Below are 25,182 nucleotides of genomic sequence, written 5' to 3' on the forward strand. Positions count from 1 at the left end.
GAAGACATTTCTAAGACTGATGGTGTTTTTAAGAAATGGCTGAAAAACGAACATCCTTATTACATTCTAATACTGTAGAAGTATAGGCTCGAAAGGTGACATGATGTATGGGCAGAACGTTTTCACCCTCACGTCAGCGTGTTTATATATTCATGTATGTAAGGTATGCCTCATTCTGTATTACCTTATTCCTAGCCCTCTGAAACCTCACACGAATTATGGGCGTGACTTCCAGTGTGTCCGGTCACCTAACCAGAATCCAAGGCTGCTAATTCTTGTTCTTTTCTGTGATTAATACAACACATCATTAAGTCATTAAGTTCTAGGTTAGTGAATTTATGAAGTGAATACTACTAACACTATTATTATTGCGTAGCCCACATAGCTAATGCTTCTAAAGCCTTAAAATGCCGTTGTTACATCAGTGATTATACTTTGTTACTTGCGCCTGTTCCGTAGAGCACCGTAGAAATCATCCATAATCATTTCCACAGTAACCTCTGGCAACTCGCCATTAGTGAACTAGGTGATTGGGCGTTGCTACCCTAGCTAGTTGGCACCAGAAATGCTAATCAGTTAAAACTTATGATGATTTTTTACATTTTCACATTTAAATAATATTTGACATCATTTGCAGTAAAATGTTATGTCGTCCTAGTCAATTGTGACAAATGTCAGTGGCTAATGGAACAGTGCTGGTTAAATGAACCAGCACTGTGCTCAACTTACTTTTAGACTTGTTGACCAGTCTGAGGTTAAACTTTTGTTTAAATGTCAAATGTTGTGTTTTTGGTACACCCCATCTGATTGGCTGCTTCTCACTTTTGCACCTAAATTCCTGCAAGAATAATTCTGTCTATAGCTGTCTGTCATGTTTTTATAATTGGTGGATGGGCAGTGTTGCTGTATTTAAATAAAGTAATAATTGGGTAACCTAAGATGGTTAGATAATTGTTTGTCTGGATGACTGTGAAACTCTACCAGGCAGCAGAACAAGAAATGTGTCTAAAAAAAAAAAATAGTTATAGGAAGTCAGTGGTGCTGTTGTGTAATTTTTGCATGTCTTAGCTGCCTGTGCCACTCATGGAAGAGGGAGTATATTTGGCCTACTTTGCCCTCGGTGCACTTAGCCGCGGTTTAACGCTGTTTTTAATGACCCATGAGTGAAACCATGATTTATCTGATCTTTCTCTGGTGCTCTCAATCTCCTCATCCTCAAATTACCATGTCCCAACACTTTTATTTTCGCTTCATGTCCTCTCTCTTTCCGCTGGTCTTATTTGCCTCATGTCACGCTGCTCAACAATACTTTGTTCACATCTAAAAGTGGACTGACAGACTACCCAAAATAAATGAAACCTCAGCACTAACTCTTCTGAGTTACAAATTACACCCACCCCAATGTCACCACTTCCTCTGTTTTTAATTGGTTTGTTTTTCAAGCCCCTGTCTAGGTTTCCCACAGTCAGACTGTATTCATGTGTGGTACATTCTCTGTCCGCGTTATCGCAGCGTAAATCTCAGCGCCACGCAGCAAAAGCATGTGTGAGATCACACCTCCCTAACCATCTTCATCCACGCCACAGAGGGTGACTGAGGAAACGAACCATCGGTGCTTTACACCAGTTTGAGTTTCTCTCACCCCTGGGTTGCCACATAGTGATCTCTTCATCACTGTCCAGACGGGATTTTCTGGCAGTCGAGGGCTGCATGATTGGATGTACGAAAACTAGAATCAGTTTTCTCGCAGAAGATTTGAGATCACAGTGTTCTCTTGATTCCTCAAATATTTATTGAAATTATGTTGGTCTGCTCAAAACAGAACAGAATCAACATATGAGTTTAACTATAATGATTCAACGCATGCAAATGCATATGGTTAAAAAGTTTTTAAAAGTCCAGTGTGAAGAATTTAGTGGCATGGTGGCTCATTGAAGCAAACGTCATTTTCCTCACCCTCCCCAGTTGCAGCTAAATACACCAAAGGCTGTCTTTCTTGAGACAGTCAGTACATTTCAGGGCTCCAGACTGGGACCACATGGTCCCATTTTGCGTCCAAAATTTGAGACAGTGCGACTAAATTTTACATTTAAACGCGCATGTGTGACCAATGAATTTGTGGAAGGGGCGAATCAAATTATCTGGAATCTGGAATTAAAGGTGGCAGGCTAATGTGTGGAGGCGGAGGGTCTTAAAGTTGTTCCGAGCGTGGAAGGAGAAGGTTTCACTTTCATCAAACAATGGCGAAAGGAACTCTTGACGCTTATCTTCTCCCCAGTAAGCCTAGTAGTGTGCCAGATTCTTATCCTAACTCAGAGGATGAGTCCGAGTCTGAAGACACAAGTGTGGTGACAAGGGCAGAACATTTTCGTGAAGAACGCAACATGCAGGGAACACAAAATTTGCAGGCTATGCGGGCATGACCCAGTTAAAACATAACACACTGGTCAAACACAGTGCTAGTCTAAGGCATAAAATATGTCGTGACATGTAATTGAAAATGCAACTTCACTGTCGGTTGCATTAAGAAGGCAAGAGGGTATCAATCAGTGCTCTGAGGGGGCAGAATTAATACCTTTCCTTGCCAAGGAAGAACTACCCTTTACCCTGTGTTTCCATGCAAACTTAAGTCGAGCTATGGTCATAGCTTAGCTCATAGCTATCTTTTCCTGGCTTCCTGCTAAGGATCGATGCCATGGACGACTTCCTGGTTAATGCCTGGTGCATGCACAGAAAGCAGAGGCCAGTTCAGGTTCAACTGAGGCGAAATCTTCCAACCACATTATCTGGTCCAACTTTGAGGAATGCGATTTAGTATGATTTCAGTCCGACTAACATGTTTACATGAACTTTAAAAATCCGGATTAAGTTGGACTAACACGTCTGTTTGTCGCTAATCAAAACATAAGCAAGAATATTGTATTCTATTTCTGTGAATAGATCTTCTAAATCCTCCAATCTGCATCTTTTTAAAAAGAGAGTTGTAAATTAGAACAGTAGTATAGTCAGATGTAGCCTGCTAGAAGAGTTGTTTCCAGTTTTGTAAAACCACTGCTTTTAATATGCAGCTCAACAAAGTGTGTTACAAACACTACCAGCTGTATCTGTGTTGTCAATGCTGAAGCACAAGCACTCACACACACACACACACAAAGAGCAAATGTGTGTTGGAGAACCCCTGAGTGTGTTCAGCTGTACTCCTGCCGAGATGTAAAGTCAATATGAGGCAAAACTATTATATTAGCTTTAATTAATTCTATTGAAATAAACTCATGTTCAAATGTTAATGCAATTTCATAAATGTCAGTGAAATTTGTCTTTTAGCCAGCAGCTCTCGTAATGATCGTGCGGACCTTTTGTGACATTTCAGACGATAGTTAATTAGGGATACCTTGACATTAAGGTGTGTAGCTGTCCTCTGTGGTATTTGGTGGAAAAGATAAAAAATACAAAAACACCTGTACTGTACTTGACCTATTCTGTGTCTCTGCTTCCCTGTTCCTGAGTGCACCACCCACACATTTCTGCGTCTGCGACTCCCCGGTTGAGATTCATTTCCTGCCTCGTCATTGCAGCTTGCTATCACTGAGAGCACATGGCTCATTGAGTTACACGTCTTTCCATCAGAAGGCTTTTTACAAGGCTCATGTTCTTGGAACAGTGCAGCAAGCAGAATGAAGGGAAAAGCAGAGCCTTCCTGGAACCCATGTGCTCACAAGAAGCCAACGTAGTGTGAGCCTTTAAACCCCCGTCTGGTTTAGTTACTGTTGAACAAGTGAGTGCGCACCAACACAGTTAATGTGTGTGTGTGTGTGTGTGCGCCCACTTGCCCACTGTGTTGTGTTAACATGAGGATCAGTAGACAGTAGTGGACATTAACACCGAACGGGCTATGCAGCATGACGAGGAATGCAGCTCCATACTCAAGCACTGCATGTGAACAAAGGGCCAACATTGTGTTCAAAAAGTGCTGCCTCACAAAAGGCCCCTCACAAAGCCTGAAATGAACCCCCACACACCCATCTGTCTGCCCTGCTTCCTATTAGTCAGGCCAAACCAGCAACCCCTGGCAGACAGAGGCAGTAGCTGTTTAGTCCTGAATCACCACAGGGTTTGGAAATGGATATACACATCCTTACTTGTTATGTATATTCTTATTATGGCTGGGCGATATGTTCATTATATTGTTATTGTGGCATGAGACTATTTATCACCTTAGATGTTTGGATCTCATTACAAGGCATAGGTGTTGTCTTTTCCTGCTTTTGACGACTGTCATACAATAAAGTGATGTCATTTTCTGAACTGTTCTACTTGTTTTAACGCCTGCCTTAACCCTCTTATTCTTTATATCCACACTACTGATGATTAAATCTCATAATGTTAATATTTTGTGAAAGTGATGCCCAGGTTGTCACAACATTAATATTAATATTTTTGTTTATATGCTATTAATTATGTAAAGTAAAAGCAAATGTGTGACCAATGAGATAGTGTTAGGGGAGCCATTGTGTGAGAGGAGGTTGCGTCAGAGGCAAAGTAGCAAATTTTTAAATATGTTAATTTCATCAGAAATCTGTCGAAGAAAACACCACTGATCGGAAAAATGCTGCACATTGGCCCAGAAAGTCAACCAGGCCAATAATAGATGAATCCTTATTTGTAATTTACATAGAGAAGGGTACATTCACAATACACACATACCCAAATACATCATGTAACAATGCTACTGCTAACCAGTCAAACAGGAATTGTGTGGGAACCACCACTTCCTCATGGAAGAGTTTGCTAAATGCACCACATGCTATTGTTTTGTCATCAAAAGTCAGACGGATAAGATCAGCCTTTCCTCCAACAAATCTTTAAATGTTTACAGTGTCAGCCGCAGTTTAACAGCCACAAAAGCCTTAAACAGCTGTTGTTGATAAGCAAATATATTGTGATAACATGTAGGTGGTGTGTTCAAAGCCTCTTTTAGTACACATCCAGCAAATACCATGCAATGTCATCATTCTTTTAAAATCGTCATTTTGGCCACCTGACAAATCCAAATCCAGTATTCACTCTCCGTTTAACTCTTTCTTGGTCTTAACCGATTAATGAGGAAAATATCTGTCCTTTTTTAGCAGCTAGATGCTCAACCATCTTCACCGTTTACTTTTTACCTCTACCTGTGTTTCAGGAGTGCGTTTAGCTCAGCTAAAGCTTCTAACCAGAGCCTGAAAGTGGCCCTAAATGTTGATGTTGTGGGAACTAAAACAATGAGCGGGATGAGGCTAAAATGTTCAGTCGAAGCAGTCATCTATGGGTTCATCACTCTGAGAGACACCTGTCTCATTCAACATATTTGATTATTGATATAGAAATATTACTAAGAGCAGCTTTAAACAATTTATTTTCTCACATTACTTATTATTTTGCCTGCATTCAGTGATCAAGAGCTTTTATCAAGAGGATTTTAAAAACAAAATCCAAATCCATCCTAATAACTAATGAAGAATTGCCTCACGCTCCTAATTAAACATAGATCATTGACCCCATAATGCGTTTATTCAGAAATAGACCAGCAGCACCCCCGTCTGTGTGCCTTTGATGTAATTATACCGTCCCCACAGAGGGAGAGCGCTATTCTTGGCAATTCAAGAGGAGGGAAGAAAAAATACAAACATGCGATTCTGGATATGGACCACTGATTTTCGAGACTTGGGGCCTTTAGTTTTGCTGACGAAAGGATTATTGGGTTCAGTTAGCGTTATGTCTGACATTACATTTGTTTTTCAATCCAGTGAAAGGATTTATTGGCTCCTCAGAGCGGAGTGGTTGCAAAATATGATGCAAAGCGTGTGCTGATGGAGATGGATGTTTGCATGGGTAAACAGATAAGTATGGATGTATACAGTAGACACAGCTTGCTTTTTAATTTGTGTAAATGCCATGGTATTGTTGATCCATTGCTGTTTGACAAAGGTATAGAGTGGAAACAATAGATTTTCAAACGATTCAATCAATAATAATGCTGATGATTTTGCTGTCAGCATGAACGGAGGGCATTTGACCACCATTATTAGATGTGATGTCTAAGCCTTCTGGCTCCAAACTGTGCCCTAGTTAGGTCTACATGGGCAGCAATACCCTGTTACACAACTGAAGTGTGCTTGTTTGTGTGCATGCGCATGTCACGAGAGGGAGAGAAGCACTGAAGTTGGTTTAGTCAAGGATGATATGATAATTCATATGAATTTTAATTTGCAATTTAGGGGGAAACCACCAACTGGAGCTGGTCTCGCCATAGAGAACCCTCAAGTAAATTATAAAAACTAATTGAAAGCTTTAACTTGTCCTTGAATGACATGTGAAGCCTGCAAACTTGGCACTCTTCCTCCATTCAGAGGAAGATAAGAAGGGAAAGGCATGTGAACGAGAAGGGGGAAAAAAGTCAGAAAGCCCCGAGTGTGTTGGCTGGTCTCTCCCCCTCTCTTTTAAGAAGCAGGTATGGTTTAATCTGTCACTAAGCCCCATCATTCATTGCCAGTTCTCCTCTAGTATCAGTGTCCCTGGATTTTACAGTGTCTATCAGACCGTATCAGAAGGACAGGGATTGTTCTAGTGGGCAGTGTTTGGTGTAGATGACCTTGCATTCTTTCCATTGTTTTATAGCATCAGTGGCATTATTAAGGGCTACAGGAGTCAGTTAGAATCATCCAAATGAAGGTAGTTTAGTTGGAAATTTTTTTAGCTACAGGTTATGATTCTCATTTACAGCTCACACCAGCAAAAGGTCTTTGGTATAAAGTTAAACATATGAGCTGTGTGAGTGACAATATCTCAACAACTACTGGATTGTTTGCAGTTAAATTTTGTATAGACACCTTTGTTCACATTTTGCATGAATTGCAAGAACAGGCAGTTGCCCAAAGTCAGTTGTTAATTGCCACAATATAAATAGCTTTCTTTATAACAATAAAGGCTAGATTTGATTGTCGTGTTTAATCTTTAAGTAAATGAATCAGAACAAGCACACAGTGTGCCATAGATGCAAACTTACAAACAATCTTGCACCTCAAAAATGTTATCTTAAATTATCATTGCCAAATGGGTACTGCACATATGCAAGCCTTAACAGAGGTGAGAAGAGGAAGCAAGATGGCTGACTCCTTAGCTATTTCCATCATTAGCTCAAGTGAGTGCTAGATTTAGTAGCCTGCCAGGCATTTTACTTTCCTCAGTTGAACTTAATTTGACGTCCTAATAAGAAAATGTTGGCATGCTAAACACACTGAAATAACATGGTGAACCTTATACCTGCTCAACATTCGCATGTTGGCATTATAACTGTGAGCATGTTAGCAAATCTGACATTGAGCCTCATAGAGCTGCTAGTCCATCTTGCCTGTTGCTTGTTCCTGTTGCTTGTGTTTATGTGGTGCACTGTCATTTATTGCACTCAATAAGACACATTTCAAGCATGGGGTGTCATTGTTCTGGTTCTAACTCAAGATTGTAATGTTATCAGAACAACTTGTGCTGCTTTACTCATGCTCTTGAACATGTTTAAACCAGTTTGTCCAGCAGCAGGTAGTTGGGCCTGTTAACAATTCATCTGTTTAATGTATCTCTCGTCTCTCACTGTGTTAAATGCTGGCAATATATGTAGGTGCAGAGTGAGCGAGTAGTGGAGGACTTCTTTTGGTGCTGCTGGTGACGTGGCCTCACAGAGTGTAGTGAAACCCTGTGTTATATACATGTGGTGTTTGTGTGGGCACGTGTTAGGCCACTGGTAATTGCGTGTGGGCTCCGTAACTGCCAAGTGTGTGTGTGAGTACATTTGACTCGTGACAATGTGTGTGCGTGTATGTGTGCCATTATTTACAGTCTGAGCACTTGTCTGTGTATATAAATCAGCATGGCCCATTCTTGCATCACAGCCGCCCTTAGGGCAACATGCTGTGCTCTGTTATGCACACTCGCACACACCACCTCCCGCTAGCTGCTTCCTCGCTACTTCTCTTTTTTTCTATTGGTCGCTGTTGGATGATAGGAGGGTAATCGAGCCATGGTTGGAGCAGCCTGTCAGGATTGGCTATGTGCATAGTAGGATTTCTTGAACACAGACTTACTAGCAGCCTGTTGTATCTCACATGTTGCGTAAAGCCATTTGCCCTAAGGATAACTGCATGCGTGCATAGTCAAGCAGTGGGAATCGCCGCCATGTTGACCCCTTGGCATGTCAAGATCGTTACAGCTGGCTCCCACCTCCTGTCTGAACTACACAGGCACACATTGACCAGCCTCATGTTTATTTTCTGTGTTCTATCGCCTCTCTTTTACTTGCATGTCCATCCCTTCGTTTGCCTGGCTGCCAGAGCTTTACAACTACACAGCTGTTTCACTAAGAGCCAGGCCTCTCTGCAAGAACTATAGCCTGTTTTTGTGCCTGTCCAGCAAAGTGTCTGATGTTTCCTGTGGTTTGACTTGAGTGCATGGTTCTCTGCCTCTGGCTTTTTTGCCACCCAGATCAATATAAAGCAGCTTTGTTTTTCCAGTGGAAACTTGGATGTGTTTTTAATTTTTTCCCAATGCAGATTATTATTTTGAATCTGGTCCCCATATTTTTCATGAATTACTTGCGTTAAAAAAAACAACTAAAACCTTAACAAAGTGCTGCACCCTTCTTAAGCTGTGTCAGAGCAATATAAATTGGGTTTTTTATTTGCTGCTGTTGTGTCTAATTTCAGTGTGACAGATCAGTTAGACATGAAAGGGAAGGTGACTCTACTGCATACATGTGTATGTCATGTGTTAGTCATGTGTTACACGGTAACTTGACCTGTGATTCAGAAAAGGCTGGTGATGTGTGAATTAGGTGATGACTCAGACAAAAGGTAGACGCTGTGAATCTAACTGTGAACTAAGGGCTGCACAAAAGTTTTGCATCACAATTTTCATATTTACTTCGAAAACTATTCAAATTATGATGGTGTGACATTTGTTGGGGTTTGTAGCAAAAAATATATTCTCTTTTCAAGATTTGCACTACTGTACTTTATAACCATGCTGTTTTCTAACACATTTAGCCTTTTTTATCTCCAAAATAGTAGCTCCTGGGATTTGTTGTATCTATATGTATGTGATATTTTTAAGCATGCAGCCCTAATCATAGTTATGATCTCCTGTCTGTCCAGTATGTGGATAACTGCTGTAAAATAACAAGCAAGACATTGAATTTATGCATTTTCATGTCACCACCATCATGACTATAACAGTCAAAAGCATTTTATTCAAAGCTATAAAGCACTGCTCAGCTCTCAACACAGAAATGAACAGGAAATAAAAATGGTTTCTAAAGTGAACAGTGAAATAATAAAAGCATTAATTCTTTATTAAATTCAGTTTATAATGCGTTCTTGTGTTATGAATATAAATGGTATTAATGAAACAAACACTACTTAATCCCCACTGCTTCTTTGGTAGCATATTATGCAACACAAACAAGTTATCGAAATGCTGCTCTCGTATCCGACTGAAGCCAGCAGTCGTCCAGGGGCGGCACAGCCTGCAGTGTGACAGCCTGTTCCACACTCAACAGTTATGGCAACAGCGATTGTCAGCCAATGTGCCGATCAGCAACAGCGTGCTCTCTGAAGACCAGCAAACCTTTCAGCTCCTTCATGGCGAACTGCAGCAGATAACAATGTCCTTGAATGTGAAGGTGTAATGTAAACACGTGGAGGCTGACCTCTATTTTGACCCTGCTGTGAAAGATGGAAATCAAATAAGAATGAAGGATATAAAAAAAACAAACACTATACAGCACAGGCTGTACTTCTTCCCTCCTCAGACACAGATGCCGTGCGAGTTGAATCCGAGGGCACCGTATCCCCGGCTAGCTAGGATTGTGTTTGATCTAGCTTCAATTAGGGGAGGCAGGAAAAGTTGTGAAAGGGAAGAGACTGTGTGTGTGAGTGGTGGTAGAAAGACGCAGGGAAAAACACGGGGCACCTCTCTGTCTGTCTGCTGCAGCCTATTTCTGTTTTTTCTTGTACACAAACACAGTAGTAAACCAGGAATAGCGGTTGAAAGCATAGAGAAACATGTGCACCAGTCTTTGATGTGCCATCCAAGGGCTTCCTGAAACCACACACATAAAACACCATGGTCTCCTCTTCGGTTTGTCAAGTTGTATAAGGAAGAGGGTTGTGTTGCAGTGGGAAAGAATGAGGAAAAAGAGTGAAAGTGACTAGAAATGAGGGGAGAAGAAATCGCAAACAAGTGCATGTCCTCTGCTGAGCGCTGTGCGTGGGAGAGCTGAAAAACAAGACATCCGCTGCTGTGTCCGGTAGCCTGTCACGCACGCCTAAAAGACGGCTAAACAAAAAGACTTTAAGAGCCAAGGCTGCATGAATAACAAGAGAGATGTCACAGGAATATACTTCTTCATCAAGTTGTGTGACTGCTATTTACTTCCAGTGGATTCTTTCTAATGTCCCTCCGATAATAGGACACACAGCTGATGTTTATTTGTGCCCCGGGAGGAATTTGATTGACTGAGTTGGAGGGAGACACATTATGACTGCCAAACAAGCCTGTGTGTGTTAGCGCGGGCCTGTAGGAGTGAAAATGAGTCTCAAATTACCACAATATATTGGATCATTCATTTAAAAAAAACATAGGCCACGTTTTAGTAATAGATTTGGCAACTCCTTGAATGAATGAAAGAGACAGTAGAGAATTGCATCATGGGAAATATAAGTTCCTGTGTTTTTGGAGCTCAATCCATACTTGGAACTAGAAGTCAGGACATTTTGTGTCCGTCCCCTTGAGTTTCCTTAAAAAGTCCCGCTCTGATTGAATTTAAGTAGCAATATAATAACATAATATGCATTGAGGTATTATCATTTGCTGAACAGAAAAGGGCCAGATACATAAGTCTTGTTTTGTTTTTTGACATATTGGAGTTTTAAAAAGGGAATTTTTTAGATCTCTTTATCATTCCATTGATGGGAAAATACTGTCATCAGCCATAAACAGCGGGTTTGCATGGTAACTTCAGTGGATATCTGTTCAACATAAGGTATAGATGTCTGAACATCCAAAGTGTTTTTTCTTCAAATTAAATTTTTAACTAAAATTCTTACATATTGCATCTTTAAGGCAATTTTTTCTACTGTTACAAGTTCTATGAAAGCCTGTTTAAACATGCAAAAGTGGTGTTATCTAATTTTATATACTATAATCTCAAAAACAAACCAACACTAACGATGGTCTCTCTTTCAGAGGATTTTGAGATGTCGGCCTGTGTTTTTGTTCCAGATTTGGCACAGTCTGGCAGGAGCACTTTTAGGATTTAGCTTTGAGGATATTTGCAGACATTTTGTTTACAGCGCTAAGCCGTTAGCCGGACATGTTTCTCCTTGCCTCACCCTGCAGTCCCTCTTTTCTTTTAAGACCATCACTTACTTTTCCAGGCCTTTTTAGCAGACGACATCCAAACATAAAGCTATTAAAAGCCCATTGGCACTTTGATTTGAGAGTTCTCATCCTTGCACTTAGCTTGTCTGATCTTCTTAGCCTGTGTTTTCTACTTTTGAACTTTGTTTAGTCATCGTCTTTTATACTGCTATCATCACATGGACATGTGGCTTGATACCCAGAAGCCAGGCACTGTGGGGTGGGGGGGGGTGGGGGGGGGGGCGGGGGGCACACAGATCATTAAAAGCAACGTTGGCTGTGGCTGTAGAGTTCGTTCACCATGAACTTTGATAGCTGTCATCTATTAGTGGTCATGCTGTCTGTGAAAACCCCTAATGACCTGAAGAGTTCTCCACAAATTTTACATTCTAACTACCAGGCTTCGCTTCTGGATGGAAAGCATATCACACAATCATCCTTCCATCATTGATGCAGACTGTGTGTCTGTGTGGTAATATGAGATTTCCTGGCCAGTGCTAGCTTCCCAGAACAGAGCAGGTGTTGACACAACACTTAAAATACAGTAGTAGCTGTTCATGTTTTCAGTTAACAATGAAATGGGTCACTGGTACATTGGGGTGCGTTGAACCAGAACCAAAAACAGTGTTTCCTGATAAATGGCCTGTGTATCTTTCTCTGCACTTTCTTTTCAAAATCCTAAAATCCTGTGCTTTTGTATGACTGAAGGTACTTAAAAATTCACGTTATACCAAAAATGTGAACTAAATACAAAGTTCAAGTAAACTTAAGAGTGCAAAATACCTTCTTACACCCTTTCCTACTCGAATACATTGTCCTTTCTCTGCTACCATTCTGCTCTGTGGTCATAAAGTTCAACTTGCTGAAATATCAGGTCCAGATTTCTGTCAAGATGAATAATAACAATGTAGAAAATACACAACCCCAAATAATAAATTACTGGGGTTTTTTTAATGCCCACTCCTGGCACATACACCCCATTCAGTGTGCATTTTTTGGCTGGAGCTCAGGTTGCGTTGGCAGCCATGGAGGCCGGGTTCCCCCTAGGGGGGAGCAGCGGTGAGGAGGTATAAACAGCCAGCTTCCCACTGGTCCTGATGGAGTACACTTCCTTCCCTCTTCTCCCTTTGGGCTTCCTCTCAAAGGGCCTTGGCACAGGTCTCTGCTGGCCCGGCCCAGTCTGCCTCACCAAATGATGGGCTGTTAGCACTTAGCTCGTGTTCCATCACCAACAAAACTAAGACGAAGAGGAGATGTTTTTTGACATTTGATATATTTGCATGTTACACATTGGAGTGGCAATGGAAACCTTATCTTGGTGACCAATCCTCCAACATTTGTCAATGCTTGGAAAAGTCAAAATGTACCTGCAGTTAGATTTACTAATGGCTGGATTCATTAATTGAAAAGGGGAGGTTGTTGCACCCTTGCCCCTAAGGGCCTGCAATATTACTGAAGTCACAGTTCATACAAGTATTGAAAGTTTGGGAAATGCTAAATTTTAACTGTTAACCACATTTTTTTTCACATTTGAAATTAAACCATCCTGTAGGTATAGTTGTGGTGTCATTATAAACCCAGTGAAAATATAAATAATTTCTGTAGGTATTAATTCTGTTAAGTTTATTTACCACAATTGGTGCTTAAGATGTGGCAATGAAGGCTTCAAGTGTCTCTAAATTAGTGCTCTAGGTACCTTGAATTTTGCTTGAATTTTACTTCTAAAAAGCTGCATGAACTAGAAAGTTGAAGGATTTTAAAAGGATTTTAAGTTATTGCGGTTTGATTGCACTGGTGTCTTTTTGCACAATAAAGTTCATTGTTAACTGTAAAATGTCCTTCTGTTGCATATATAATGGGTAGTATGTGATAACCATATTTGAGAGATCCTTCTAAAAAATGTGTTAGTATGAGCCAATATCTCAGTATCTGATTTTTTTCCCCCCGATATCATTATTTGCATTGGCACCAATAATCCAGTATCGTTCATGCTCTACTGTTAATGTGATCATCCCGACACCTTTTACATAGCATCCTCTCATCACCTTGAAAGCTTGTATAGAAAAAAACACAATGTGCTATTTCTGCTTGTCTGCTCATATTGAGTTAAATAGAAAAAGGCTTCCCGCCTGCAGTGGGATACATCAGAAACCACAGCTGTTGTCAGCGTTCTCTCTATCAGCGAATGACGTACACACAATCAGATGTCAGTCAGACGAGGCTCCATTTCACCACACATGGGGTTTCAGTTATCTGACACAAAGACAAACACAGGGTTTCTCGCATTCAGTTTTGTCTCTTCAGACAATGGCTCTTTGAGGTCTAGAAACAGTACTCAGCTGTCTTTGGTCAGCTTTTTGTGTCTTCAGGGCCACAATTATAGATGTTCCTCAGTTTGAGAGGCTGCCTTGAGGTGGCAGAAATTGAGGGGTCAGTTTATAAATATGATTAAATGACGAGAGACAGAGCTAGAGTGTCGGTTTTTTTCATATCATTATTCTGACAGTCTGCGTCCTCAGTCACTCTTTTGTTGTCCTCAGTTCACCTGAGAAAATCTTCAACTCAAAAAGCTGTAAAGCGTGTCACTGAATACAAATGTCTACGCAATTTCAGGTCTTTTTATCTAATGACATTTGGCACCAGATGGAAGCGCTGACAAATGCATCTCCTCCTGTGACACAGGAAGGGATCACTGTTCTTTCAGCCTCTGCTTGTATAGTCATGCAGAAGCACACAACTTAAGCCTCAAGCTTAGAAATAAAGAATAATGAGCACAAGGCACCATGTAAACAAAGAAATGAATCAGATATATGAAACTCAGAGGAAACATGCAGGAAAATATAATAAGGCACATGGACTTTTGACTGGTTCAAGGTGATGGTTAAATTTTGGGGAGCTGAACACGGCAAGGCAGTGTATAAACTGTTTTGATATCCGTGGATCGCAGCAGATGAAGCCAAAGATCGCATGCCTCAAAGAACATCATCATATTTCAGTTTTCTTTCCAGTACATTAATGCTTCACAAAAGTTAGTCAGCAGCAACCTTTGAGTGATTCATACTGTCCGCCTCAAGGCTGTAGGTGATCATTGTTAATGATAAGGGTTCATTTTGGATAGGCTGAGAAGTTGATCCAATTTACATGCAGCTTTATGAGTTTATTGAATTTGTAATCCGTGACGCACATTGGTCATTAAACAAAGAAACATGTGGTTGAAATCAACATAGTTTGATATATAGCTTAAGTAACATAGATTTTGCAACCATATGTGGTATTCATGTAGTTGTATGTATCCCTGTGCGGTGCTTTGAGAAGGGGCCTCAGACCCAAATGACAGCTCAGGGGGCCCAGCGTTGGGTTTGTTGCAGGGGTCTCTGCTTCAGCCCATGACCCCATTGTGTTTGATTAAGATCCGGTTCCTTCCGACACAGGTGTGGAAACAGGCTGTGTAAGCAAAGGAAAAGCCCATGTACAGCGAATTGAACATATTTTTATTATTGTACAGTCATGTATTTTTGTTTGTATACACATTTTTGCCAAAATTCATACTTGAAACACATAGGGGACAGTATATCACCAGACTAACAGCGTACAACTGCAAACTTTGGCTGCTTTTAGCTAGTTAGCTCAATAAGTGGTACAGTGAATGGCCCATTGGCGAATGCTGGCAGGGGGGCGGCGCCATAACATAATGTCAAACCTGTTGTTTTGTCACATTCTTTTGATAATCTTAGTTATTCTTTTGATTGTTTTAAACTACAATTCTTACTATTGTACCCTTTTTTTTTTAAATTTGGCTAAATCTGCAAAAAATGGATGATTGATGTCAGTCCTTCTGTTGAGCTCAATCATAACAGGAAACAGAGCAGAACAGAAACTGGTAGAAAATTAATCACCCACTGAAAAAAGCAGATAGCTACCATGACCACCCTGTCAGACTTTCATCACTGCTGATGGAGCTCGAGCCGATAAATACCAGCAATTACAACATAGGCAATCGACCTTGCTATGAATGTTACAAAATGTTCAGCCCCTCTGCAGAAACTTTGGAAACCCTGCAGACAACACAGCTGTGAAGACATTGCTTTATTTCTTTAGCATCACATACCCGCTTGTATCCCCTTTCTTACAGCTGAGTACACACACCATTCACACACATGATCTAGAGTCACAAGAAATGTCAGCATGATGATGAAGCCTTCTTTATTTGTAAAATATTTGGCTGATATGATTCTTCTTTATTAACTTATTAATTATCCTATAGGCTGCTGCCAATGATGTCCCATTGACCCTGAGTCCAAAGCAACAATTTTAAATGGCTTGTTTTGCCAGACCAATGGTCCATGTCAAAAGATATCATGTTTCTCTCTCTCATGGAAGAGGTGAAGCAAAACAGGAAATGATCCAGTTTGAGAGACAGCAGGTAGGTACTTATTAGTGTTTTGGTTTAGATATAAACAAAAAACCGATTGGTTTATCAAAACTGTTTCAACCGCCATGCTATAAAATAAATGTTAAGTATCTAAAAAAAAAAGCCAAAACACTTCACAGGTGCTGTTTGTATGACTTTGTGGTTTTGTGGGAGATCATTCTGAGAGGGGAACAGACATGCTCACTCAGACCTGGTTAAACACACAAGCCAAACAATGAATGTCTGACCTCAGGCCTGTAAGCACTTATTTACAAATGTGTCTTGGTGGTGCAAACTTCCCTGTCAGCTCATCAGTCAGTGACATCACCAAGGACGTCAGACTGCAGCAGCCGAGGTGTCCTTTAACTTAAAGTCATCAAGTAAAGTCACTTAAACATCAGAATGCTGATTGACCATTTCCAGACGTCTATGAGGAGTCACTCACTGCTGATGTATGGCCAAACATCACACTAATCTCCCTCTGGATTTCAGCATGCTTGCAAAGACTTGGAAACATTTTAGCTAAACATTAATTTTTGGGGGACGAAATCTTTCCCCTCCTTGAAGTCGTGCCAAAGGCTTATTGTGTGCAGCTGCAATGCAGAAGGAGCTCAGCATGTTGTGCTTGATATGTGCATTGTTCTTGTGCGGGAAATAATGAAGTTTTTGTTTGATTGGAACAAATTCTCATTTTCATTCTGCTTTGTGACTTCAAAAAGAACGGTTGATTTACATTTTTACCTGAAGTTGGCTTTCAGCTGTTTTTTTGTTGTTGATTTCTCACCTTGGCATTTAGCACCCTACTGTTTTTAAGGTACTCTGAGGTAATAGTCTTACAAAAGGCCAAGGTGCCACCTCTTCGCCACACGAGATTCAAGTTTCATACACAAACACAGCACTACCTGTAACCAAACCCACCCTCCTTGCATTGTTTTTGCTACAGCGTCTGTAGTTAATATTTTGTTCTGTCTGCCTCCCAGTAAGGGTACAGTCTGCGCAACGAGAAACTTGTTTCAGATTTATCATATGTTTGTCTCTGAAGCCTGTGAATCGGAGGTTGGGATTCAGTTTTGTCTTCAGATAAAGCGGACAGTGTAACATTGTGGGTTTCAAGACTATGGAGAAGAGCAGAGAATCAAAGAACACCAAGGTAATGCTGAGTATTGTGGTAGTGTTCGGGACAGCAAAATTCTGGCTACTGTTACAGTTGTAGTGTGAAATATATATGCTGTTGGCTAATTGTTTTCAGTTTGTATTTCAAATAGCATTTAAAAGCAGTTTATAACTGATCATTAAACACACTGCACTGTAGTTGTAAGCAGATATTGTGTTGCGTAAATCTAATTCCTGCTGTCGGAGCTCATAAATGGAGGCTAGCGTATGAATAGTGAATGACTGCATGGTAAATGGTGATTTAAGACTGTAAAGTAGGAGTCTTCCAGTTTCAGGCTGTGGACAAATGAAGACCTCACTTTGCACTCAGGGAAATTTTGAAGAGCCCTTTTCAGAATATATTGTGACCTTTTTATAGACATAATGGTTAACTGATTAATCGTGAAAATAATCAGCAGGTTATAGGATAATCAAAATAATTAGTTGCAGCCCTAATGGTCAAAAGAAAGTTGTAATGTAAAACACATCTTCCTAAGAGAAGTTACAATTGCTGAGTACAACTACATTATAGAAATGTTTATGGAGTGCTTAAAAGTGCTAAATATGCTACTGTTAAATTCACTGAAAGTCTTGAGGGTTTAATGTAACAGCATCAGTTTTTCAAATGTATCAGTTTCCGCTGATTTGGCTGTGGGGGAAGCCATACAGCATCACACCTCATCACATTTGCTGCCACAGTACATCTGTGCCTGTTTGTTTTCCCTGTCTCTCGCCCAGAGGGGGTTTCTGTTGTTTCACCGGGCCGGCCCAGACGTTCTCCCTGCCCTGTGCCACAGATCCCCTGGCGTTCAGCTAGCTTGTTGACTGTGTTCAGCTAGAGATCTTCTCTGCCCTGTCCTGAAACATTACTGTTTACCACAAAGTTGGAACAAACCATGACCTTCTTGGGGGGCACAAGAGCCCATCCTGATTATGGCAGCAGATAAGATTTAGAATTTTCTGGTATTTATGGTAGTATTTAGAGTATCCCTGTGTAGTGTCACTGAGTTCATTAAGCAGATGGAACACAAAGCTTGTGTGTATGTGTCATCTCTGAGGTCAAATTTGCATTTGCTCTTGCATGGTTGCTGTGCATTGCTTCAGGGCTTTCAATTGGAGTTAAAAGGATACAAGTTATTTGGGGTTACGGTTGGGCCTCCTTCTCTACCCCAGCTGACACAGCTGAAAAGTCCCTTTTTATAGTTCTCCTTTAGCTTGCTAGCATCATTCCTCTTTCTCTAATTGAATAAGCACATTGCTTGAATTGAGGATTGTCTTTTAACTGTCAGCATGAAAGCACATATGCATGCTTCCTTTGCTTAGCTGCTTTCCTGATCAGGTGCTTAATATGTGGTAAGTTTTTCGCAAGGAATCTCAAGATGTGAAATATTTCCGCCCAGGATAAATTAGTTTGAGGTGTCTTAATCAGTGGAGAAAGTCTGTCAAGCCTGTGTGTTTGTTGTTTTATTTTCAGTGCAAACGCAGGAAAATTAAATGCAACATTGGGTTGTTTCTTATTTTTGTTTTTAGCACCTAGAGCATTAGTTTTTGGCAAAAGGGTCCCAAGCTTGAAACAGGTTTCTGAAAGTTGCTTAGCAACATTAGGAGCCACCGTCTGTGTTGTGCACATGCATCTGTATAGTACTTCGAGCATCAAAATCAAGTGTGAACGTGCTGACCAATTCTTGCTAACCCACACAGTCCTGCATAATAAATGTGGCCTCACTCCCAGTATCACACAGCCCCTTTACTCTCTATCGGGTAAGTGGACCTCAGCCAATGCTGGTGTTTTTACCATTACAAGTTTAGCAGCTCAACCTTTTGGTCCCCTCCAATCCAGTTAAATTGTTCAATGCACACACATACAAACAAAGCGTGGCTAGAAGGTGGCAGTCTTGGATGAGCGCCCATGGGTCCTAGTATTGAGTTAACATTCATTATTCACATGTCATTAGCCTCCCAATCAGTCACCATCCATAATGTAGAGGAGTGCACGGCGAAATTGGAGAGACGAAGGGAAGGTGGTAGATCGTTAATGTCGCAGAAGTTAAAAAGAAGAACAAAAGCCTACTTTACACCCTACAGTTGATATGAGATTGTTCTTTGTTCAGCTAAATATTTTTCTTGTCTCTTGGAGTATTTGCCTTGAGGTTTCAATTTGAAATAGGAAATGAAAGAAAATCATATCAGGTTCAATATTACAAGGTTTTTGGTTGACTTGAAGGCATTTCTGCCTCTTGCTGCTCTCTAAATTCTGTTTTGATGCACTCCGCATAATGATTTTTCCAAAATAGCGACCAGTGTTTTGGAAAAAAAATGCTTTTTAACATGATGCTGAGTCATGTAGCCCTCTACTTAGGTGGCACGCTAATGTACTAGAGCAAGAGCAGTAGAGTGTTGCCATCCCCATTAGTTGTCCTCAGTGCTTTCCTTACGTAAGGCATAATGAGTCTCTATGAGAGGCTCTGTCATGTTAGGTTAATAAAGTCATGCTAGTTGTTTGAACTCAGGTCATGTAGCTTTGATTAGTAATTATGTTTTTTTGTTTCATAACCAGCATGTAGCTGCTCATAATACCACACACTTCATTTGTAAATTTAGAGATTCATCCCAATCTGCACCTCCTAAATTGTTCTTACCTTGTTCATGTATGCTTTTAATGTGCAATAATAATAATCCTGGATGTCACAATGTAGCCAAAAAGGTGAGAAAGAATTGGGTTAGCCTTCTGTCTTTAGTTCTCATTTTGTGCAGCAACACAACAAACCACTGTGTCATTTTCTCTGGCAGAACCCGCTGTTCTGAGCCCTGAGCTAACGTGTGGTAATCTTGTCCCAAAAACATGTCATAAGCCCCTGTATCCCCTCCTCCTGAGCTCCCAAAATGACCCTCAATCCTTCACTGCAATTCTGAGCTTCTAAAGCTCCTCATCTAACCTCCATCCGTTAAACCTGAAGAGACCAATAGCCCTATTATAGCTGGTATTGGGGTCAAGGGTCATTAGCACCATCAGCTGCCCTCCTGAATGATCCACAGAAGTAGTTTTGTCTTTTTATCAGTATGAAAACTGCCCTCCCAACGTGCATCTGTTTATTCCTTATAATCTTCTAACATGTATACTGTTAAATATATAGATTTGATTGTATTTATTTGCGTATTTTTATTAGAAATTGTAGCAGAATGGTTGATCTGTCAGCCTGCAATTTTGGCCCAGACTAAAATATCTATAAGACTTTAAGTGAGATTGCTATTAAACTGTGTACATTTTTTTTTTCCTCTGTTGACAGCTTGAGGTTGACTTTTGCGGCTTTGTTATTGTCTCAGCAACTACTGGATTTTTTTTTTTCTTCCATGATGTCCCGCCCTAGATCTTGAGCAATAAATGCATTGTTCATTAGTTTTCCATCACTTGTTCGACACCCAGCCCCAGTAATACAGATCATAACCATCTTGGGTCAGCAGGGGCAAAGTCTAGCTTAGGTTTTGATACCAACAATTTCAGGGAACCCAATCTCTTGAACAATCGACAATTAAACAAGAATACAGAGGTAGGAGAGAGGGAGAGAGGGAGGGAAAAAAATGAAAGGAAGGGGAAACAATTCATCGCATTGTATTTGCCGGCACAGGGCTGGACCAGTTTTGGCTGGATTGCAGGAAAGCGTAGGCTAAAAAGAGGCAGAGGGAGAAAAGGGAACCTGTGAAGTGGTCAGACCTTGAAAGAAGAGGTCCTCTTAATGCACAAGGCCTCAAATCAGACATAACTTGCAGCTTCATCTCACACACACTCCACACACATGCAGCAATGCTGAAGAAGAAAAAGAATGAGGAAAGCAGTGTGCCCTGTGTGAAAAAGGTAAGACTACAGGGCAGAATGGATTAGGCTGGTTTTACAGCAGTTTGTAGGAAGGTGATGGTGAGATTTTACCTTGGGAAGGCAGCTGGATTCACAAGATGACTTGAGATCATGCAAGAAACCCTCTTGCCAACTTCTAAATACGCACTTCGGTCCAACCCACAGTTGCTCGGACCCTTGAGCAGCATCCTGTGAAGAACTACTGGCATCTACAGGCATCGTTCAGGTGTGACAGCAACAGAAGGGACTGTTCATTTGAAAACAATGATGTTGCCTCCTTTAGTCAGCATAGATGCTACTCCGGCATCAGATCAGAATTGGAGTATTTCTTCATCGGAACAAGACCAAAGAATGGAAAAGAAGGCTTTCCTGGATAGAAAAGAAGTTTTTTGATTAACAACTAAACTGGCTCTGCTTGTAGTGCTTCACCACTACATCATATGGTTCATTTACAAATTACTTGTTGAAGTTGACACCTGTGACAGAAGAATGGTTCATCCAATCACCTGCCAGCTTTTTTTCCCAAGCAGTTTCCGAGGATGACGGTCATTGGGCTGAGGCCCAGGAGCTAGAGCGGGTGGTCTACTGATTGGAGGGGTTGATAGTTTGATCCAAACCGCCGTTGGTTTGTTGAAGTTTTTTGGAAAAGAATCTGAACCCCAAATTGTTCGCAATCACTGTTCCATCGGTGTAGGAGTGGCTTAACATAGCAATATTATGGAGCATAGTAGATAGAACTCCCTATATATTGAATGGATAAATGTGGCATGTGTTGGAAAACCTTTTGAGTAGTTGGTAGTCTTAAACATGCTACTCAAATGCAAGTACATTTACAGTTTGATATTTAACGAACCATCTGCTTCAATCATTGTCTGGAGGTTGAGAAGATCAGTCTCCGGATTAAATTGAAGTGACTCATTAGCCAGCAAAAGTGAGCAAATGGTACATTAGTTTGTATTGGAGTATCAGGAAATTGTTTCCTTGCTTGTCTCTATGGGATATGGTTGATGGTGGTGTTCTCTGGGAGCTGTGATGTCCATGCTTGTTTGGAAAGGTGTTGACGCTACTGTCTGTATAATAGCCACCAGGAATTACTCAAGAAAGGGAAGAAATTGGAAAATGTTTTGTAGAGCTTTGGTTATGTTTGACTATAATGTCCTTCGTGATGTGACAGCAGCTCTATTCTGTGTCAAACACTGAAAGTCTTGTACGTTGTGAGAATGAATAAATTATTGAAGACACACACACACAGCTTCCTGCTACCTGATGTGATTACAATGACAGAGATGATGTGTCTGAGTTTGAAAATGTTTTTTCGCTCTCTCTCTGATTAGAAAAAAAATCCTGAAAGTATTCGCTTGCGTCGTACTCAAGGTCGGTCTTTTCTTTTCAGTGAGGAGAATGAATGAGCTGCTGCTTTTTATCAAATCGTTGAAGCCTTCCACCACCTCCGTCAGACGACTGTGGCATTAAATAAAAAGTCTAATTTTCCAGTGCATATCTTGACAGAAAGATTTCCTGTGATTTGTGGGCGTTTTTCCAACAACTTTTATCAGATTTTAAATGGAAATTATACACAAAACCTTTCATGCACACCACCCCAACCCGCATGTCCTGTTCTTGTTGCGTTTGTTTTATGATGGTAATAAGTCAGCTCCTCACACCCTGTAATATTATCAGGACATAAATTATGATTCATCAGGCTATTGTAATAGCGGCAAGATAAACATAGCGATAGTCGTGGTCAGCGTGTGGCATGACAATACTGTCACCTCCATTCCACAGAAGCAGGATGAACTGTTGGACCTTGTGTCAGCCATGTGGCCTTGTTGATAAAAGCCTCTTTGTCTGCATTATCTGGTAAAAAAGTCAGACTGAACTCTAAGCTGGTCTCCTTCCTTGACTGAGACTGTAGTGTACTTGTTCTGTATCTTCTTTTTTTTAATCTATATTTCGTGTGTTCCTTCTAATCTCCTAACATTTTGTTTTAATTCTGTTTGTTAAAAAAAAGCTGTCCTGATATAAACCCAACATGACCTGGAAAAGAACTGGAGTCATTAAAGATACAGTTCTAAAGATACCTCTGATTGAGTGGCTGTTGGATGTCATCATAACCCTAGTTAATGTTTTACTACAGTTTGTGTCCTCGTACAAGAGCTGCGTGTGTTTGCAAAGCCTGGTGTGCCCACAAAAAGAAGTTGTTAAACAATGTTTGTTTCTAGTTTAATGTAGATTAAAACAGTTCTGATCTCTGTCGTTTTCTGTTCTCTCCCTGTCCGACAACAGATTCAGTTTGCTGATCAGAAACAGGAGTTCAACAAGCGTCCCTCCAAGATTGGCCGGCGCTCCCTGTCCCGCTCCATCTCCCAGTCCTCCACAGACAGCTACAGCTCAGGTAAACACACAAGCACACTCTCGCCTGATTGCGTTATCTCAATAACCTACTATCGGACATGCCGGTGGATGTGACATGTTTCCATTACGTTTTTTTTTTACAACACCAAAGACGAGGAAAGCGTTCGACCTGGCACAATAGTTGGCCGTTTTCTTTTCTCTTTAGCTCACTTCAGCTCTCCCCTCTTGGGCTCTCCATTCTCAAACTCTGACACTGCAGTTCATGTGAAACTGCTGGCTGTGTTAGAGGATTAGCTGCTGGCGGTGTACTGGAAAGAGGGAAACGAGGGCAGCAATGGCTGAGTTCGTAGTGTCATACATGACTGTTGTGGTGTGAGACAAAGTTCGAGAGACAACCACCATAAGTGAGTTTGATGAAATTCATGAAGCGGGTGTCTCAGTGCTCACAGAGGTCGTTAGTTGAGGTTTTACCAGTGGAATGAGTTTTAAAATCCATTAGTGATGCAGCCTGTGAGAGAGGAGAAAACACTCATCCTCCTTCATATTATTATGCTTTTCAACTCTCCAGAGAGTTCCATCAGTTATACCACATCCTTTCTTCTGCTCATTTTGACTCGTTTTCATAAATAACTGTCATGTCCGAGTAAAACTGTAAGGAATAGTTATGTAAAAGGAAGGTATATCTGACTGTAAACAATCCATTGTCTTGTCGGGGCTGTTTTTAATTTCCCTCAACCAAAGGTGCTGTATTCAAATTGGGTTTTGAACTCAGCGGTCAAATGGAACAATCGAACATTTCAAGCTGGGATAGGGCTGCCACAATATCATATTTTCATTATGTGATTATCATCACCAAACAAATTTACTGTAAGCATTCCGATGTCTATAGAAATTTGAAAAACAATGCTGGCAATCAAATCTATCTTTAACTCGTATTAAATTTTTTTCAGTTTTTTGGGGCAAATGAATTGTCCTCAAAATACAAGTGAAGGGAGGTGGAGAGATTCTCGAACTATGATTAAAAACATGTTCATACAGAAAGAACAATTCCACTGAGGTACCAGTGAAAAGGCAACCTGATGAACTCGTAAGCAAAGATGCACAAGGCCTAACATCTTTGCTGGAATTATCACACGATGTAATCATATGTGTATCGTTAATACAATATCAATATCTAATTTTTGAATATCATAATTATCGCGATATCGAAACAGTCATAATCTTGCCAATTAATTTTACAGACGATTGAATGGTTTATTAATCAGCTGCTTGTTTCTGCTGTGATTGAGGTGATGAAGCAGAAGAAGAAGGTGTTTCCTCAAGGCAGCAAAACCAATCGAAGATGTTCACATCAACACAAGTGTTTTTGGACGAGAACCTGCTTAATTACGCTTCCATACAGCTGTACACACTTTTTACACCGAGACATCCTCTGGCTTGCCTCAGTTTCACACACAGGACTTCCACGTAATACACTTCTCTTATTTTTTTGTTGAGTGCCAAATCAGGAGATTGAAACCTCTCATTAAATGTGAATGTGCATTTTCCAGAAGTGTCCATGAGGCAAAATCAGAAAAAGGTTCCTTCTTTGGTATTGAGAAACAGTAGCACAGCATCATGATTAGAGATCTTGATATAACTTGACCCGTTCTCCTTTTCTGTTTTCTCTCTTGTTTACATTCTCTTTAAGCTGCTCCGTGTATGAGGGCTCTTTGACTTCCTGCTGCGTGTTGGGTCATTCACAGGGCAATGATGCCATTAACATGATGAATTAACCTTTGTGTGTGATACCGCTTGCATAATGTTGTGTCTAGTGGCAGGATATGATGGACAAACAGATGGATGGCAGACTGGCAAATGGACTGCCAGTCAGTATTAAGTGCCCCTCAGGGTCAGGGATGCTATGAAAAAAAAAATCAGTTTGGTAAATATTCAGCACTCTAACTTTGAACAGATGAAACAT

The 25,182-nt window shown here is 40.7% G+C and overlaps 1 protein-coding gene across 2 annotated transcripts in view; it reads left to right on the forward strand.

Moving 5' to 3' along the window:
* ahcyl2b (adenosylhomocysteinase like 2b) overlaps positions 1 to 25,182 on the forward strand; it is a 46,704-nt gene that overhangs the window by 5,904 nt on the left and 15,618 nt on the right. The window contains exons 1-2 of one of the 2 annotated variants that reach the window (XM_030440181.1): positions 20,694 to 20,864; positions 23,151 to 23,259. In XM_030440181.1, the coding sequence (XP_030296041.1) occupies positions 20,814 to 20,864; positions 23,151 to 23,259 (160 nt within the window). In that variant the 5' untranslated portion in view covers positions 20,694 to 20,813. Of the gene's footprint in view, positions 1 to 20,693; positions 20,865 to 23,150; positions 23,260 to 25,182 lie in introns of those variants that run through there. The other variant, XM_030440180.1, reaches the window with a different exon arrangement.

This window comes from Sparus aurata, chromosome 14, assembly GCF_900880675.1.
Source record: "Sparus aurata chromosome 14, fSpaAur1.1, whole genome shotgun sequence".
NCBI lineage: Eukaryota > Metazoa > Chordata > Actinopteri > Spariformes > Sparidae > Sparus > Sparus aurata.